Raw genomic sequence first — 20,661 nt, 5'->3', positions numbered from 1 at the left:
TTCTATCGAAAGGTTCCACACATTTGCGAGTACTGTTATTATTATTATTACTATTATTCATAGGGCTTATTACTCACTGCTACCTAGAGCTCTGTCCTTTTAGGTGACAGTGGACTTAAGATATTAATCGTTCATTGACTGTAATAGAGTTTTACACTGATCTGCTGACAGTCAATCCTGTAGTTTCAACTTGGACATCACCACTTGAATATAAGGAAGAACTCCTCAGACAAATATGAATCTGTTTCCTGAATTCCACAGACTACATGTGACATCCATGATGAACCTATACTAGTTTTCAAAGAGAATAAAACAGTTTTTAAGTCTTCTTAATGCGTACATCACACCTTCAAGTTGGATGGGGATTTCATGAGTGAGTCAATGTCATTTGATCATTATTTTACTAGGTAAACATTATCTTTTTTATATTTTGTTTTCTCTGTTGAAGCTGAATCTTTTTATCTTTTTCGAACCTTTCTCATGAACTCCACGCTGGCTCGCCCAGTCACTCACTCACTCATAGATATTTGAGTGTAGCTTTGTGTTGACATCATCGGCAGATTCAGGTTCGTGAAAACTTCGTCAGACACAAACAAATAATAACAAAAATGTTAATTTTAAGGGTTTTTATTAATACCTGGAAATTGTAGAATAACAATGTTCACCAGTAGCAACCAAGCAATGTCTAGCTGAGAGAGCGGTAGCGAGAGTGCTCAATAAAGATGTATGTTGGAATAAAAATGTAGCTCATTAAACGTGGAAGGTCTGTGGAGCACCAGAACTTCACCAGTTCCGAATGCGCACTAGTATGACACGAAGGGGAACGAGCTTTCAGGTGTAACCTGAATTTCTGCCAAGCAGACACACCTAACTTCCTTGCAGGATTTCTGTGTTAAGATAGGAATAGAGAGGGATTTATGAGGTGGTTGATTAAAACAAGGATGTAACAAACACTACAGCAAGTCGACGGATATGTAAGGCTCCAAATGGTCTGGTCAGAGCATTACACTAAGCGACCCTAACGTACAATATGTGAAGAAAGAAGATTAAAAATTAAGAAAACTACCAGTCGAATCTCAGATATTCTCCTGTAAATTAACAAATATTCTGTGAATTAAAACAATGACAAACAAAAAGCATATGTTCTTAATGTGGAATCTAAAGTTAACACTACCGACAAAATCCTGAGATACACGAGTTAAAATGATCAGCTGTAATAGAGTGATCACCAATATAAGACAGTATCATGTTACTCAAGTCGCGGCCATTATTGTCAGAGTCACGTGACCTGTACTGAAATACATTAAGAAGCATGGAGTGACAAGGAGGATGTTTTCATCATCCACGATGGAGACTGCGCGTATATCAACTTCATCTAGTACTCTGTACAAAACCGACTCGACCAGAAGCCACGATAAGACATGAGGAAAAAAAAAACTGACAACAATAAGGTGCATAATAAAATTCCTTATTTCCCAGGCTACTTTATGAAAGACTTTGTGAAAGACAATTAAGTGCAAAATGTAATCAAATACATATCAAATCTACAAAAAGAAAAACTCACAGTTTAATGCATTTTATGAGAAGTGTATGGTTCACTTATGTCTACTGTCGAGGCCAACAGCAGAACACAATGGTTTTCCCACACGGTGGGAAGATTCTAATGTGTCTAGGGGAAGATTTGGAGCAGTATAAATTAGCTTAAGATCTTGTACACCATTCTTACCATGCAGACCAAAACGTGATCTCATTCGCTGGTAGCATTCGTCTCTGAGAGAGGATTAAGACGAGCGACAGTCCCACACATACACAGTGGTAATATCAGTAAAAATGGGTAGATGTTTAATGAACATTTTGTTCATTAGCTCGCACGAAAAACACTCTAACACCTTCAGTGTAACGAGTGGTCTTGTACTTGATAATATTGTAATCAGAGAATTTACTAAACAAACCTTTGAATGAAGGATGGTGGTATGTGACGACTAGTTAAATACTGTTATACACATTAAATAACATTTGATCAACTATTTGTAATATTAGTTGGTATAATCACTCTGTACATAAAGACAACTATATGGCATCATAAATATTCTACAATATTTCGTTTACTGACCACGACATGTTTGAATCAATAAACATGCCATTAAATGCTTTCTTTATTATCCTGAAAAAGGTTGTGATCATGAATATCATGATGGATTTTTTCAAGGCAAAACAGTCTGTAAAACTATTCATGATCCCAGTTCTGTTCGTTCAGAATAGATGCTGTGAACTTCATTGCGATTATTTGGTTAAAGATGATCTGAGTCCCTACTTCATAACAAAAAGCCCATTCTTATGTAATTTGTATAATGTAGCCTCACTATTTGTATGTAGAAATGTTACTTCATACAAGATGTTATGTACTCTCATCGTATAGTAAATTCATGAAGTTATAAAAGCAAAGAAAACAAAGAGAATACTAAAACAAACCACATAGATGTGAAATTGATATTTTCATCATATATTGAAAAACTCAATCATAAGTAGGTGGGTGTTTCGTTCACTATGACAAACATACAGGTGCTCAACGCACGAAATGAGAAATCTTTGTCCCTACTATTACTGAAATTTACAGAAAATGTCCCAAGATGAAGGTTTCAGTAAAACAAGATATACGAAAAAAAGAATAAAGGAGTTAAAGAAGATCAATACAAGCAATAAAAATTCAGCTGGCATGACTATAAACCACTAACAAATTCAATAAATATAAACCAAGAAGCGTATATATTTTTCTGTTTCGCTCCAATTCAGACATGGGGCAAACAAATTCCAGAAAATATAAAGAAATCCGAACTAATATCTCTGTGTATTCAAAGGATGACACAAAATAAACGAAATGAATATGATACCAGCGCCCTTTACACATTAATAAAGAATTTCTTTTTCACCGGCAGAGGCCATACACAGCTAAAATCATAAGTTCAAAATACTAAAGGTAACCATCAAGCGTTTAATTAAAGCGCTGCTTAATTACAAAACTAGGCACGGCATTAATCGTTTTGTAAAATATTTGTTTTCATACACATAAACCCTGAACGGTATATGCAAGCTATTAAGTCTGGCGAAATTCCGCTGTCAAGTATTTTGGTCAGTCTTCCTCTCAAAATTAATCGCTTGAAGGCTACCTCTAACTGCAGTAGTATTCTATTGCTTAACAATGTTCATATCACAAGATCTCGCTAGTGTTGGGACAGAATGATGTCTAATGCCAATCTATTACTGTCTGTAATATCTGTTGGTTTCTTAAGTCAATTTTACCGTGAAATTATGCCTCGAAACCTTACCTATCTAATCTGATGATTGCTTACACCATCCAGACTTTACCTCTCTGAACGTATTTATGTCACTTTGGTTGTATCACGTCTTTCTTTGTTGGAAAAGTGAAAAAAAAAATTAAATTTAATGCCATTTTGTGGAAATAGTCATGATTAAAATAATCCATAACATCAAAACTGAATCTCTATCACATTGGGTTGTTATTCAAATGTCAATATGACAATTCAGGTATCAAGTACAAGTAAAAGGTTTGTCTATAATATATTCTAGCTCTATGCAGTAATCAATATAAGTGTTTTATTTCTGCAAATTGAGCGGTTTTAAAATATCAATAACGTCTTTCAGATGTTTCAAGTGTTTATGAACATAAGAGTAAGCTATGGTTGTGAAAACCTTTGGTTCTCATTCCACCAAACTTCCAACACACATCCAAGACATAACATCATCAAAACTTTAACAGTTCATACAACAAGTGTGTGGAAAACTCAACAAGGGATTTTACATCGCACGGAGATAAAATGTGTCGTAAATATTTACCATTCAACAAACAATCTTAAAATCCTATTATGCAATCATAAAGTACACGTTACTATATTCATTTCCCAGTTTTAATCTCGGCATGTGCACGGATAGTAGTTAATGACATAACGTCATTGTCGAAATCAAGATTCAAAACAGAGTTTTGTCTAACCTGTTCATGTTGTCATGCCAATGGCCATTGTGTAAGTGGAGACGACAGTGTTGTTACTGCAGTGGTGTTCAAACTGGCCTTGGTGTCCAAATGGTGTCCAGTCTGACTTCATATGGTAATTACACCTTGAGAGGCAGAATGTTCCGCATATTTTCTAACACAAGGCAGAGTTTAAACTTATTACTTGACAGCGCCAGTCACCGCTTTGCTTATGACAGAGACACTAGTTCACAGTGCAATATTATCATAGTCGATACAAGAATTAATACACTTCACAAATACAAATCAAACGAATATTTTGAAAATAGATAGATACAAGATGTAAGGGGGAAACATGTGCAAGTTACAAACCTTCAATTTCTATGTTTATTTGGGACTTGTTTACGTACTTGAACAAACATTGTCATCAACTCATCTGTTTGGCTTTAACTGTTCTGGACACAATGACCTTCTATCCCTAACAGTTGGTAAAGACTAGAATTTTACAGAGAGATGTGAATGTGTGTGTGTGTGTGTGTGTGTGTGTGTGTGTGTGTGTGTGTGTGTGTTCGATATATTTTCAAACTCGAATATAATTCATGTAACTGTTTTCAAAGGTTTACGAACATGACACATCTGCGCATCAATCAGTAAGCAAGCAAGTTTCGTTATGTTTTCGGTATTATGCATATGTTTCCAGAATAACTTTATTTTGATTAGTACGGTATCCAGGAGCTGCCGGTTCTGGAGGTAGGATATAATACAGTATAGAGCATGTACGCCTAACATGGAATGATGAGAAATATCACTTTGAAGGAACCTTGGTTGAAATATAGCACACTTTACCATCACTGTCATACCATATCATGAGATACCATGCTGTGAGTGAACTAATATATCATTTAAATCATAACACAATATAAAGCGTTCGTATCGGTTGAATTACTGTCAGTATCTTATAGTGATTATGTAACCATGTCATATGGACGGTGCTGCAAAACCGTATGTAAAATAAGCATTTAAAGATACCTACCACGGTCCACAAAAGGTCCACAAACCTTTGTAATTTTGTTTCGGATATAATTACGCTTTGGTATGTTTACCTATACCAATCGCTTGGAGACAAAGTATTACAACTGATGCCTTCATATTCGAGTTCTATAATATACCATTAAGAACTCATGTATGTAGCAGAGTAACAAAAGTCATATAGTAGAGAAAAGATCCTATTCATATCTCTACAAACAACTGTGTGTTTAGCAACCCACTAGTCTTTATATATAAAAAAACAGACTTTGGTTATATTATTGTTTCATTCATACAAAACTGTTAAAAACCATTTGTAATGAAATAACAGCGTTGTTCTCCTTAATTTTTTTGCAGACTAATAAAGGGCGTGTTTTACACAAATATTTCAGGATATTTAAATGTTAAAGTAAGTAGCATTAAATTCTTTTGAGCCATATGAAATGCTTTATGATTTGATATATAAAACAAAAAATTACAGCTGGGATAAATCGATTATGTCTTGTTCAGTTGTCATGGCAATACACAGCAAAATGAAGAATATGACGTCAAATGAATTCATGGTTACCATGGCGACAAGGCGGGTGCAGGAACGTATTTAAACTTGCATTCTAACACCCCCTAGAACGAAACATTCCAGGGCCCACCTGCACAAAGCGATCTCAGCACTACAATGATTGTAACTCCCATTCTCCAACATAGGCTTAAGATAGTCGTAGCGGTAAGATCGCTTTGTGCAAGATGGCCCAGAGCAACAACACTCTATCAGAAAACCTTCAATAGCAATTTGAAAAATAAATATCACCTCCCAAAAGGCATAATTTGCAATGCAGTCCAGAGATACCTATTCTCAAACGAAAACGTTTCAAAGAAAGAACTTTTGTTTCAATGAATACAACATGTTTGCAAATGCTACCTTTTTTGTGTGCACATTTATGTTAGTAGATCCAATAGTGGAAATGGAAGGTTAATAATAAGCCCCTTTTCGACAATCCCGTGCCAGATTTCGGGCAGATGAAGATAAGACGATGTTGTTTCATGAAAAAGAATGAGGTACGCAATGTTTGTCAAGAAAATGAAAACAAAAAAAGAAATTTAACAACAAAATGATATAAATCTGTTACTATGTCCAAACTGTTTGTGATATCTACATTGGGTGAGGTTAAAACTAGGTGAGTACAAAGAGACGCTGACGGGTGCATACTATATGAGGTACTAGGTATCGAAAACTCCTCAAGCAAAGAAACAAAGATGAAAACTACTGCTTAATTATATTATGAAAAGACCTCTCCCCATCAAGGATAAAAACAATATTAGCACAAGCACAGTCGTATAGATTCTCATTATGTTAAATCGAGGAACACTCCTCGCAGTGTGTGTCTAGAAATGACGGCTTACATCCACCAATATACACGTTTCCGAAAATGGAAAAGTAAACAGGAAGGAAATTTACACATTACTGTACAGTGTTAAGTTTCCATTTAATGAAAGGTGTCATTGTACACATGGTTTTGCTATGTCATAAACTCTCAATACATTTGGAAATCTGTATCAAATATATCTGCAGTAAGTTGAAAGTACGCTACGTTTCATAAAAGACATCTAAAAATCTACTCTACGAACCTTCTTAATTTGTGTTACACTCATTACAACAAATATACAAAAAATAGTTCAACGTATTTTCTAGAATTGTAGTCTATGTCATGTGGACAAAAGCAATGCATAATCTAGCTATCACTAGAGAAGTAAATCTTGGCAGTACAGACCTCTGTGGTGCAGTTGTCCGGCAAAGATTCAGTTGAGAACTTGAAGTCTCGCACACTTTCTGACAACAGTATGTCGATCATACATATTTGATACAGATTTCCTGCTTTTCCAGGGGGCTACGGTCTGTGTTGTACGTACAGACACCGCAAATTGTACAGAACAGAATTTGTACAGTGTACGGTACAGAATAAGTAACCTGCATGGTACAGATTATGTGCAAATACGGAAAACATCACATAGCGTACGGTTTTACCTTGTGGCATAGCCTCTCTGCACTGTACGGTTAACATTTGTACGCCGCACAGCGCACACCTCTCTCCACTCTTCGCCAGAAACTCTATAGACTTTCGTGTACAGAATCTACACATCGTATGACACAAAATCTGCCCACCATGCAGTACAAATTCCCTACCCTGTACGGCACAAACTCTCCACACTGTACGACACAATCTCCGTACACTGTACAGCGCTAACTCAGTACACTGTACGGTACAGACTCGTGTTGGCTGGGACCACCAGGACGTTGAGATCAGGATGCGATAAACATTAAAATGATATGCAAAAATTGTAAAATAAATAAATTAGAAAATATTTACAAGACACTCATCAGTTCAAACATAGTACTGGAGCATTGTAAAGCTTGAACATTGCATCTCCGAGACCGCCACTAGGACGAGTTAGGACCTTGTAAACCAACATCCCATAATATCAAATGTATCGCAATCACCACTGATCCAATCGACACGCTATCCAATAGTATCCAACTGTGGGATTTCCGTTGCTCGTTCCTCGAGGTTCAAAGAGAGTGAAAATTGCAGCTCTCTGTGGAATATCCGGGGTAGATCATGTATGAAATACACTTTTGAAACTTTCACGTGGTAAAACGCACCGCCATCTTTGTGGAGTATCACGTGGTTAGTTGCGTACAGATCACATGACTCTTCAGTGGATAGTGTTCAGGCGATACACTTCATGTACGATTAATCAACACAGATCAAGACTCGTGCCATTCTTACAACCATGCGAATATGCATGGTCGACAAGAATAGGCAGATCGTCATACTCCTCAATTCAAATCATGTATTCACCTTGCTCAGTGTTATATCATCAAAGTGTTTCCTCATTTCTGGCTGATAAAAATGTACAGCTTCTTCTCCTTCGCAGCTAAAGTTCCACAGTATCACCAATGGGAAGATAATTAAAGAAAATGTCATAATGCTCACCATCCACAAGAAATTCAGTGACTCGCCTTATATCACAATCACGCATATAAACTTGAAGTTGATAAAAATGTCATAATAAACAAGGTGGTTGAAAATTTCTACTCTACATGGGAATGCCCAGAAATGCTGTTACAAGGTAGATATCCTCACAACCCCCGGGTTCTGGGACTGGGTGGGAGGAGACATAGTCCCACTTGTACTCTGGGTTTTTAATGACTCTGTTTCTGAGGTTGTACTTGGAGTCGGGAGTGTCACTATCGCTGTTGTCACGGTAAGAGTATTGTTAGATTTACTATTTGTACACTCCACAGCATTGAGGCTTGAGCGAGATGTTCGGCTTATTGTGGGAAGTCGGATTTGAATGTCGTTCAATTCCTCCTGTTCCAAGCCATGTCTATCGTGTGTTCGACCCTGTAAAGGAACACAGTTTCAGAGTTATTAAGAGCAAACATTTCCCAAATTGTGCATGATGTAGAAAATACATATTGAGTACGTGCATGCTTCAGGGTCTCCTCTGGTAGAGGAGACGAATTTTGAAATTTCAGATCATCCAGAAAGCAGACTGAACAAGATTCATTGTAGCAAGATTCCACTTAACTTAGAACTTACCTTCTCACTGGGAACAAACTAAACTAGAAACTAAATTCTATGTCTACATTTGACATGGATTGGTATTTACTATAGAAATTAAAAGAAGAATCACTGTGCAAGAAATTTGTAAAGACGTGCGTATAATCAAAGTTTTAACTGAAGCAAACCGTAAAAATCTACTCTTATTTTAATTACTTTATTTACAAGAAAGCTTCGATGTGGTGAAAACCTGGGTGCGCAGCAACCGGTATTTCGCCGTCTCTGTAACGAGGCCAGGGAGGGATCGGGAGACGGAGGGGGGGTCTCTGATGGCTTGGTGGGTGCTCCATTAAATGTCATTTCCAGTTCTGTGAATTCCCGATCCTGTAGTGACAGAAGAACTTCTCGTCACTTGTGTTTAGATGGCCACGCCAGGCAGGATTTCTGTCACTGTGGTGATCTAGGCTCAACTCAACAACTGCCCTTAGGGTAGGAACTACTCTCAGGCTTAGATTAATGTTGAGTTTGTCTACGGGCAATTAGTTTTCATAATTTTGTTCTTTGTAAGTTTGTAGATTATCCAGTGTATTTTGTTTCCATTCCAGTAGGATATGTATGAAAGTAAACTAATTTGCCTTTGTAGCATTATTTGGAAAATGCGTCGTCATCTTAATCTTAATTCTTCCATATCTTAAACAACGCAGAATGCTTCTTTTCACGCCAGTATTTGGCTTGCATGGCCACTGTTATCAGGCTCCAAACACACCACTGTGCCATTGTGCCTAGGGTGGTGATATTAATGGAATGTAGATGTTATACACTGTATAATCTAGGGTGTTGTTGTATGTATGTTACTTCGGTGGTTAGCATGCATGTATATATGCGCCAGGTTAGGTGTACTGCATAATAAGCATGCTTCAACTCATTTGTCTTCTTGAAACAATCCCAGCAGGTTCCCTACATATCCTTCTTGATATTATTCAATGCTATTTCAGAAATCCATAATTTATCCTTTTTCTTTTGTGGTTCTCTTCAACACTAAAATTAATAAATTAATAAGAATTTTTCTGTAGACATTTCTTATGATTATAGAAATGTGTCTGTAGCATTTTCATTTATCGTATTTTCCTATTCTGGTTAAAATAAAAAAGACAGTATTATTTGCTTTCTTATTCACAATAGTTTTCCTGCCAATAAAATATACTGAGCTTCAACGTTTCATATTTCTGTTGATAATATCATCCGTTGTTCTCTGTCATCATATTTCGTTTCCCTTTAGAAGTAAGTAACACCAAACTATTTTTTTAGTTATTGTTTCCAGTGGAAAGTATTGTCTAGTCATTGTTTCATATCTAAGTTAATTGTATTTCATTTCTTTTAACGTCATCAGCTCAATTCAAACTATGTTTTCGTTGTGCTCACATTTTCTCGCCTGAATGTAAAATCTCAAACAATCTTTTCCTTCTTGTTCTTGTGTGTTCTTTGATTCCTTCATTTTTCTTGTCTAATATTCCCTTCTGAATCCCTTTCGGGTATTGTCATAACTAGAAACCATTACTGTAACCTTCCTGGATCTTCTGTCAGTGCTTGCATTGTAAAGCTAACATCTAAATATCGTTTTTTGTCTCGTCAAGGCTCAAGTGACCATATTTGTTCTTATATTTTCTCCCTTTTTACGACTGGTATTCCAACCTTACGTTTTGATACTTCTTTACTGAATAACTTTCCTTGGTTATCATAACTTTTTGTTCTTGTCTAACTAACATCCCAGGGTTGCCTTTCTTTCTGCCTATCTGGCATTAGTTAGAAATATCAGCAAACGATTGTCTTATGTTTAAATCGTTAAAATTCATTCAAAGCACAATTCAAAAGGTGTCTCCTTTCGGTTGCCTTTTCCTTTTCAATAATGAAATCTCATGACATTATCCTTTTGTCTCACACTCTTAAGAACGTTTTCCTTTTCAATAATGAAATCTCATGACAGTACTCCTCCCCTTCTCTTTCACTTTTCCTTCTTGTTGAAATAATGTTCCAATATTGTTTATTCTTACAAATCATATTCCTGTTCTCATCAAGACTTTTATCCAAATATTCCTGACTTTTTTCCTATTTACTCTCTTGTTACTAATGCCCCAACATTGTGTATAACTCCATTCTGTATAACTCCAATTTCATCCTTTCTTTCAGAAAGCCCAATTATTACTCTCCTGATCTCAGTACTTTACTTGTTAGAATGATTGACAACCTTTCCCTCTCTATTTCCTTACTTGCGTCAACTAGATACCTATGACAGTAATATTAACAAATGTGAATAGATACTGTGGGTAAATGCGTGCAACCCATTCAAGTGTTTGCAAGGCACAACATCTCAAACGCACAAACGTGAACCTTGTATTACAGTGTATTCCTTATCTATTGATTCAAACCACTACTGTCGTAAGTATCAGACGAGTTTAGTTCTCCACGGCAGGCGCTGGGATGGGGGTCGTGGGAAGGGACGGGGAGTCACACCCATACTAACGAGTGCAATAGCTTTTATCTATTGCACACAAACTTTCTAACTGGCTGCAAAACAAAATTTTCAACCGACAATGCGAAGCTTCAGTTTTGGCTTTGACGTTTTGATAAAACTTTTGTAACATGACGTTTTGTCCCTGGGGACAAATGTCTACTGCATACTGATGACAATGTATATCGGATGAGGCTCTATGGGCAAATATATTCATAAGAAATACAGAAATATATATATTTGTATGTTCCACATAGAGTCTCACATTTAGGCTATTACAACATTGCAAATTTACAAAGCATGACAGCTGTCTCGAATCAAATGTATAGCAGGTCAGCATGTTTAAACATTTCGACTGCACAAGCAACTGAAGCAAATATAATACGTTAAACCTTAGAAAAAAATCCAGGTACATAGCATTCGGATTAAAAAAGTTATTATTCATATAAAATAATAATAAATAATCAGCGTTATTTAGAATGCGGACGCAGGGACAGGCTTTTAAATGAAATATCACTGAGAATGATGAATAAAATTAGAGACAGCTTTCATAGGATACCAGTCAGGTACACAATGCAGTGACGGAAAACAGATAAGATATTTGTCTACAGAGAGGAGGGAGAGGAGGGGTGCAGATTGCCACTTCTACGGGGTGTGACTCCATTGGAGGTTTGAATATGGACCAACTATGTATATGTGCAAATATATGTCACCATTTCTTTAAAGTCCCTTAACGTATTCTTCAAAGGAATTATAGTTAATGTTATCACAGAATATGATAATGGTTTCGCCTGGAATTGATCTTTGGAGGTTCCTAGATCGTGACATTATTCTTCAAAGGAAATATTCAAACATTATTCATAACCATTGTAGTACTTTTCGCCAGGAATTCATTATGCCTAATTTCGCCAGTAGTTATACAGATTTAGGATAACACAATGGTGACTAAGTAGATATAGAGTTATATCAAATTGTGATCAGGAGGATTACAGCGTTGGACATGGTGAATTATGTCCATTAAAAAGAGACGAAGATCAGAGGCAAAAATACACATGTAAAGAGATATCTAATGCAGTTAGCTAGAGTCTTGAATGGTTTAGGACAGCATAAGAACTAAATGTAGTGGTAATATAGCATAGAAATGGCACTAAAGAAAATTTGTAAGAATATTCAGGTACATTCGGGTTCGTATTGAATATGTTTCACTCACACAATCTCACTGCACTCTGTTGAAGGTTATGGTATCGCTTCTACTGAATTTACTACGCTTAACATATATATTTCATGGTCCTCAAAAATAATTATGTTAGATTTAATGATAAGATGATAATCAAATTACCATTGAATACTGAGCCTTTATTCACTGGCACTTAAATCGTGTCTAGATGTCTGTACGTGCAGACATATATTACAGGTTTCCTATTGTAAATGAACCATCGATGTGTGCATCAAATGATTACAAATGCTCACTCAAGTGCAAATATTTACATGTTTGTCGTCCGCTTACATATTTTAAATATCTGTACATACATATTTAACTCTATTACTAAAATTATTTGCTTGTCGTCGTTGTACCTATAGATGTACCAGTGTATGTGGTTATTTTAAAAAAGCTTTTGTGATTGTTTAAATTGTAAGGTAATTCTTGGATTGGGATGGTATTGTTTGATGTCTGTACACCATGCATGACATGTTAACATGGGTCGGGATCATGCAGGATCTAGTCATGTCTAACATAAGCTATACATACTATATGGCTGAAACGAACGACAAGTATTAAACACATATATATGTATATATTTTCATTATACAAATAATTCAAATGCTTGAAGATATCCGCATCAATGTTCCAAGCGATATAAATGGAATAATATTATGAAGGGCATATTCGCTTATTTGCAGGTACATATTTTTAGATTTTTCGGGGCTCCATTGATGAGATATTTTCAAGTATTTATGGATATGTATATACGATATACTGTGTGCTACATGAATATACCAACATACGAAGTGGATACACATATATCCTGCGAAATATATCTTATTATACAAATTAGATACGAGTGATAGTGTTTTAACACTCAAGTTATGCTGTACGCTTATAACTGTATATCACTATGTCATGTCATCTATGGAATCACAACAGAAAATATTTCTAATTATTCATCCATAATCGTTTACCTGATAAGTATTGGCATTCCACACACTACAATTTCACTGAATGCATTAATAACATGCATTTACGTGAAACGATGCATCTGCAAGTGTGCATATCAAAACAATATGTTCATATCAAATTCTTTTCACGAGAAAACTTAAAATTATTTCAATGTCAAACAGATGATAGCCCGCTCAGCTAACACACACTAGGCAAACTCGCGTGATGCAGAAAATAAATTAGTCACATTAAGATATCTACGGAAATAAAAATAAATTCAAACACTTTGCGAGTATATAGAATTATTGTGAAACTATGTCAGGCTAGTGCAATACTCAAATGTGAAACGCGAAATAACTTTCAAGCATTGAAACGAACTCGACTTATCTCTGTCAACATATATACACAGGAATGGTGAAATAGATTGTGTCTTTGAATTCCCCACACAAACACTGGAACATCTGGGTTCCAATTAAGTCATGATGGTAAAAGACCTTTAATGACATTCATTTGTTTGCTCAACACACAGCATGTTGACACTGATAATTACATACATGATATAGCGTTCATTAAAGACACAGTCATGTTTCATCACTGACACAACTAACTGCACACAAGCAAAACCAGATAGTACACAAGAACAGGATCACACAGTGGACAGGCAATATATACAAAGATCATGAGTAATATGCCGATTGCATACTGCAGGCTCACTTACCGTTGTCTTCTCCAGACAGCTTAACAGATGGTGGTGCTGCATCTCAAATATGTCCTCCTTGTATTCGTCCAACTCTAATCCGCTTTCTTCCGCCATCTTGATGTCCTCAGCCCGTTTCTTACTGTTCAGGAAGGCAACACCGCTAGCATTCTTTGCCATTCGAATGCGTGCCAACCTGGCTTTCTGTGAGAATAAAATGAGAGTACTATTACTCCCGTAATGTCCGAATGTTACTGAAACAGAATTCTGTACCATCATTGTTCCATCATTGTTCCATGTGCATCCAATACAATGAGTGAGTGAGTTTAGTATTACGCCGCACTCAGCAATATTCCAGCTATTATCTGTAAACAATCGAGACTGGACTCCACAATCCAGTGATCAACAACATGAGCATCGATCTGCGCAACTGGGAACCGATGACATGTGTCAAACAAGTCCAATAGACTGACCGTTAAACTCTTACTTCCAAACACATTCAAATGGCGTAAAAGGGAATACAAGGATGCACATGAAGGAAATATAGGCTGTGTAAAATATTAGATGTGTAATAATGTAAATTTGTTCGATCTGACCAAACACAAACAAAGTTTCACAATTTAACGCTTGGCAAGTGAAGGCAGATATTTTGCCTTGCCTTGTTGGAATCCAGACGCCAAACACAAGCAACGGAAGCCTTTGCAAAACCCTTACTAAAAAAAAGATCATTGTACTAATCCGATGACATAATGTGTTTATCAAGCGACACCAGGTGTTCGAGAAAAGATGAACGTATAATGTGCTACCCGTCGGACCATTCAGAAAAATATGCCAATCACGTCATATTTTTGATATTCATAATTGCGTGCTCATATTCACATCCAATCATTGAACGCTTCTTTCATCCTGCATTCTGTCCTATAAATACTTCTTCTGCTAATGACAGTCATTATATTAACACATTGTGATCAGTGGAAAACATATAGGATGCTTCCAAGCAATGAGATGTCATTAACGTAATTTTGAAATTATCTCCGGTATGATGTAATCACTTCAGCTGCTGATCAATATTTTCATATTGTGTTCTTGAAGTATGGATGTGTGGAATACAGAACTTGGAGCTATGAAAATAATCTTTGTTTACATAGAATTTATTTCGAGGTTGACAGTAGTCAAATACGTTCATGGCTTGTATTATCCAGGTTGAACCCAGTACAAGCCAACAAGCCTCTCATTAACCTACCCGAAGTCCGATCACACAAGAACACGTTGTAGAGAACATTTCCTATAGTTTTAGTTCGTGAAATAGCAATAGAATAGCAGATTCCAGAATAGCTTTTATTCACGAACTAATACTTATGAGTACGTTATGCAGTTTCATATCCCAGGAAAACTATTCCCTTGAATAACATTTTTCATAACTGAGTTCACGGATTTACAACAGCACGAATAAGAACGCAGGTTATCTCCCTTACACCATGCCCTGAAAGTCGAAGTAGTTTAACGACCCTAATTACCACTAGTATTTGAAGATGTATTGACAATTAACGCAGCATCTGGGAATGTTGACGTACACGAGCTGCTGCCAAATTTAATTTCATGCTCAGAAACATACGATCCTCGCGAGTAAGAGGCATTCTACACGGACCGGCAACCCAGTTATGAGAGTCTGACGAAATATATTGACAAGCAATTGTTTAATTCATAGGGAGGGAACAAGTGACTGACTGTACTCAATCAACTAAAGATCACTGACATGAAGGTGTCTGCTCCATAGTTAAACAATGGTACGCCAAGCGTAAAGGATTTTCTTGCAAGTAGTTAACTAAATAATTGCAGGAATGACAATTTGTACGTTAACCCGTAGTCACTGTCATACGACATATACCTTGACTAATGGTCTACGGTTCACAATGAACACTACACTCTGCTAAACATGTTTATGTGTGTCCAACTGTTCCGTGGTTTTAAAATTTCATGATTGGGGGCGGTTTCGCTAGCTCGTTGGCACCAACTGACAGGATCTGGATCCTTGGAGACTAACGGTTGCCAGAGGCTGTGGAGAGGTAGTGGGGACGCTGCTGTCTTCCACAACTGCCTATTGTGTGAGATCCTAAAGGAGCGTATTCCGGTTCTCTGAGCTATACTAATTAATCTCATGGCTCGAGCGTTTCTTCTTTGGCGCGACGGGAATTGTCGTCATGTCAAATATGGTTGAGTCGTTCATTCAGACCTAGCTTATACAGAGAAGGGTTGGCGCATTCTCCTGTCCGGTGTTCTTTTTTCATGTTTAACCATTACAGGCAAAAGTAAGTCTCATTGTAATGCTGTATGTTTTCTATTTTTGTGACAAGACCAGCAGACAATTCCTTTCCATTTTTATCTGAAGAAGTGTACGATAATGTTTTAACTGTTTTCACAACTGTGTGTTCATTATACTATGTATGTCCATATAAACATGTATTCTGTTTATTTCTAAAAATATGTTTTTATAGTGGTTATGCCTTTTTGGACTTTTAACTATACTTTCACTATACTTAAATTGACGACTGGCTTGGGATAACTATATCCTGTGGTTCACTTGGAAGCAAATGTTTCTGATCATGCAATAAAACTATCTACCATCTAGAATATCACCTGTCATGGTTAGCAACGGTAAAGTATTTTTACTGTCGTCAGATATGATCACCATGCAGCGGATCCTGGTACCGACGAGGGGTCGCACCCTGCACTGTTACTGACGGTGAATGAGACCACGTGTTCATCGCCTTGATTCGCATAGACAACCGAGGTGTAACACATTATGGCAAGAAAGATGCATGGATGCCAGCCTGGTTACCCCAAGTGTGATTTTATTTATATGAATACGACTCTTGATCACATGTTTGATACAGTTTACCGCATATCATGTCGTAGTAAGACATACAAAACATGTGGACATTTTTTAAATGTGACGTATAATTGATCACAATGTTTGGGAATTTTTGTTTTCCTCATTTGATTTGTACTTTATGCCAACAATACATATTCATGTGTTTATTCAGGTATAATTGCTTGACCTGCCTTTGGTGGTTCATGATATGTTCAACTTTTTCTGGAAAGATACCTTGGTATCGCCTCTAATTAATAGTGAGTCACAGACACATGCTCTCAGACACATTTGTTCAGCGTATGATGTTTTCCATTCAAAAATTCCTTGTTGGCCAGAGCGGACATACCTTCTGAGCTTTCCTCTTGTCGGCACGTTGATTTTGATGATAGATGCGACTAAAGTTGGACACAATAACTGGAACGGGCAGAGCAATCACCAACACACCACTGAGAGAACACACACCTCCTACAATCTTCCCCGTAATAGTGTTGGGCACCATGTCACCATAACTGGAAAGAAAGACGGACAATAAGCACATAGGAAATAAATTCAGCTCAACAATACATTCAACTCATCAATGCATTCGGCTCCAAACTGAATTCAGCTCATCAATACATTAAGTTAAACACATTCAGCTCAAATGCATTCAATTCAGTTACAAACGTGTAAAGCGTATAGCAATCTATGGAGGGATATAAGATATGTTGGTTCAATGGTTTCAACTATACAGACTGCCTGGTATGATGGTATATTTAAGACTATTTTAAGGTAATGTGCTGAACTGAACGAACAGACCATCCTAAGGCGTATGTGCTTTGACGTTGTTTGTGTGGCGTTAACCTCCCGAAGGACTCATAACTGCCATCGTTGTTTGTTATCTGGAAAACTATATCTTAAATGTGATACTATCTGACAACTACTTCCGTGCGTTAGATTATTTGCATCATAAAACAGAAGCTGTATTCAGGAAAGTACGACAAGAATATGAGCATGGATACACATGATGCATATAATACTTCCAGATCCTTAGATCGATGCCTGTGGTATGTGTCACTGGATTGACAGGTCCAGGTTTGATTAATTACACACCAAACATTTGTACACGGACGCTGTTATGCCACTATCTATTATATAGACTTTATTCAACACTCAAACAATATTGTATTCGCTATTGCAACAAGGAGACATTGAATATTACCGTATAAAATTTACGAACATAATGTACAACAATATTTAGACTATGTAAGAGATATGTTTCATTTGTTATGTGGTTTGATCTTTATCCAAATGTCATGCACAGATATGCATAAACCACACAGTTAGTTATCGCATTGCAGTTGTCGAGTATGTTCGTGTATTTCTGCAAGATACACACAACTTGGTATTGAGAGTAGAGTAGAAAATGTTTCCCTAAGTTGACAATATTTCAAAAATTATTTTATGTGATATTTACATAACGCACATATACACGCAACTAGTACGTGTTGACGATGCTGGTACTTTTCCAACGATCACTAGATATCAGTCTCAGCATCGTATTACTCATCTCGACTCCTTGGGGATGGTACAACTCCCCCAACCACTAGGCGAAACGAGTTAATGTGACGTTCCCATCCTTACGAGGTACCCACTCACAGCTGGGTGGACTAAGACACATTAGTCACATTATTTCGGGTATCTAAAACACCAAGAATCGGGCATCTTTGAACTAGACCAGGATCACAGGCCCAATATGCACTGTGTATGGCATTGGTTTATTCCTCCCAAAAAATATTTGTGAAATATTTCAGTTAGCATGTCGGCTTCGACCTAATAAGGCAGAACAAAAAAACAAAAGTGTAGACTACTGTATTCAGTAATCCTATCAACGTTTTTCTGTCAAACAAACCAAGCACAATAACGGACAAGTCTGTTACCGCTGGCAAGAACTTATCCCTCTGTTTCACACTTATCAAAGCCTAAAGACAAAAAACGAAATTTTGTCTTGATTGTAATGTTCACTATATTCAATATCTGATTATATAAATCTAAAACCGGCATGATCAATTTCTCCACACATGGTTACCATAGCAACCATAAAAAAGATAATGCTTTGATTATTACCAAACTAATACCTGTAAGAAAATATGAAAAGAGTGAATCATATGCCTGAAGTAACTCAGCTGACGGTAGTCTTTGAACTTCTGCCAGGCACCATTCAGGAGACTGTTAGTAAAACTTGCGTTGTCATTGCTATGCATTGTTCACGAATGAAGGGTAAGAAAAACATTGTATGAATATTATAATTGTTGTCATAAAATCATACAGTTATTGTCAACAGTAATATTGTTAAATACGCCTGTCTCACCAGAAACTTAATATCTGAGCTGAGCGTTAACACTTTGATTAAAGCCTGCACCAGTTTCATTCAAGACACCAAATGACACTGGCCTCTGCTTCTATACACATGGCTGGTGTTCCATGACACATGTTAACATTACTGAAATGTTCTTCGATGAACGGAAGGGGAACAGTAAACAGCATCAATAAGAAATGCCATAGCATGGGTAGACTGAAAGCACTGAAAACAAATGGAATTTTGCACGAGATAAAAATACCATGTCCAAGTGCCGCAAAAACCATGGCAACGGTATGGAACCAAAAACGGTATGGACTTAGTCCAAACATGTCATTTCTAGCATTACAGATGCATGTTTTCATGCATCTTTCAAGATATCCATTTACTGCATGTAAATTGTTGTAAAGCAACGATGCCAGTGTCACATGATGGCCAGTGCCAGTACACATGTAAAATGTATGAAGCCCTTCAAATAATATTTTAAACTGACAATGTCTTCACAGTATTGATATTAACGTATGTGTAAGGACACGTTTCGCGTGCATGCTGCATTTAATCACAGACCCCAAACCCATGCCTTTGTAATATTTTTGTAATTCTGGTATGGAGCCAAAATGGATCAAACGCACAAAAACGTTGGTAACAAACATGAAACAACTACGAATCGACGGCTGCAGTTTCACAAATGGATACCCAAATAGCGAACACTCCTCAAGCCATCTATAATTCATTTATCTGGCTTTGATTTCAATATTTATCCATCGGCTACATGAATAACTTGCTTGCCTGCCTGAAAACAACATTCACACACTTTGACACCAGGTGTCAAATAAGAGAACCCACATTATAACAACTATTTCTAGGAACTGGACACCTACCTTTTAATATTTTTAACATTATATGTGGTATTGGAATCACATTGCTCACAAGATTCAATTTTTGTTCTTGTTATATTTACCTATATAACGTTCTCTTAACCAAATACAAGGTAGCACACGCACAATGCATAAACAAGTACACTTGCTATTGATGAGCGAACAATCCAGCTTCTGATGTACAGATATTTGTATCTCTAATTACCATATGATCAATCTCCTGGGTCAGACACCAGCAACAACAATACAAATGGAACCTTCGTATACAATGTCACATACAACATACGTTTTCCGGTTTGTTTTTCGTCGCTCCCAACTAGGGAAAAAGGATCAATCAGACAGCATTCATGTCGATGCAGAACCGCTATCATTAGCTTGGTTAGGTCTTGTAAACTAAGCCTTAATTCTAACGGAAAGGCCCGGCCTTCATCATGCCTTTCTCATCAGTCGGTGTGATCAATGGGTGATTTGCTGTAGCTCCGCTAATTGCAACATGTGGCAAACGGGGACACCCTATACCGGTTCTCCTACATGGATGTAATGCAACTGATTAACGAGTCCAAACAGCTGACAAAGAACAAACACAAGAAAACAAGGTAATTAATTGGAGACACCGATCCCTTAACCACACACTGTCT

General features: G+C 36.9%; 1 protein-coding gene across 3 annotated transcripts in view; it reads right to left on the bottom strand.

The window, feature by feature from the left end:
- Nucleotides 1–611: 611 nt before the first annotated feature.
- LOC137296110 (potassium voltage-gated channel protein Shal-like) overlaps nt 612–20,661 on the bottom strand; it is an 85,738-nt gene continuing 65,688 nt past the window's right edge. The window contains exons 2-5 of one of the 3 annotated variants that reach the window (XM_067827791.1): nt 17,157–17,319; nt 13,960–14,142; nt 8,791–8,958; nt 612–8,415 (exon numbers count right to left, since the gene is read on the bottom strand). In XM_067827791.1, the coding sequence (XP_067683892.1) occupies nt 8,134–8,415; nt 8,791–8,958; nt 13,960–14,142; nt 17,157–17,319 (796 nt within the window). In that variant the 3' untranslated portion in view covers nt 612–8,133. The remainder of the gene's footprint in view (nt 8,416–8,790; nt 8,959–13,959; nt 14,143–17,156; nt 17,320–20,661) is intronic. The other 2 variants (XM_067827792.1, XM_067827793.1) reach the window with 2 other exon arrangements.

The sequence above is a fragment of the Haliotis asinina genome, chromosome 9 (genome assembly GCF_037392515.1).
Source record: "Haliotis asinina isolate JCU_RB_2024 chromosome 9, JCU_Hal_asi_v2, whole genome shotgun sequence".
In the NCBI taxonomy this organism is placed as follows: Eukaryota; Metazoa; Mollusca; class Gastropoda; order Lepetellida; family Haliotidae; genus Haliotis; species Haliotis asinina.
This window is presented reverse-complemented; position numbering and strand designations above follow the sequence as displayed.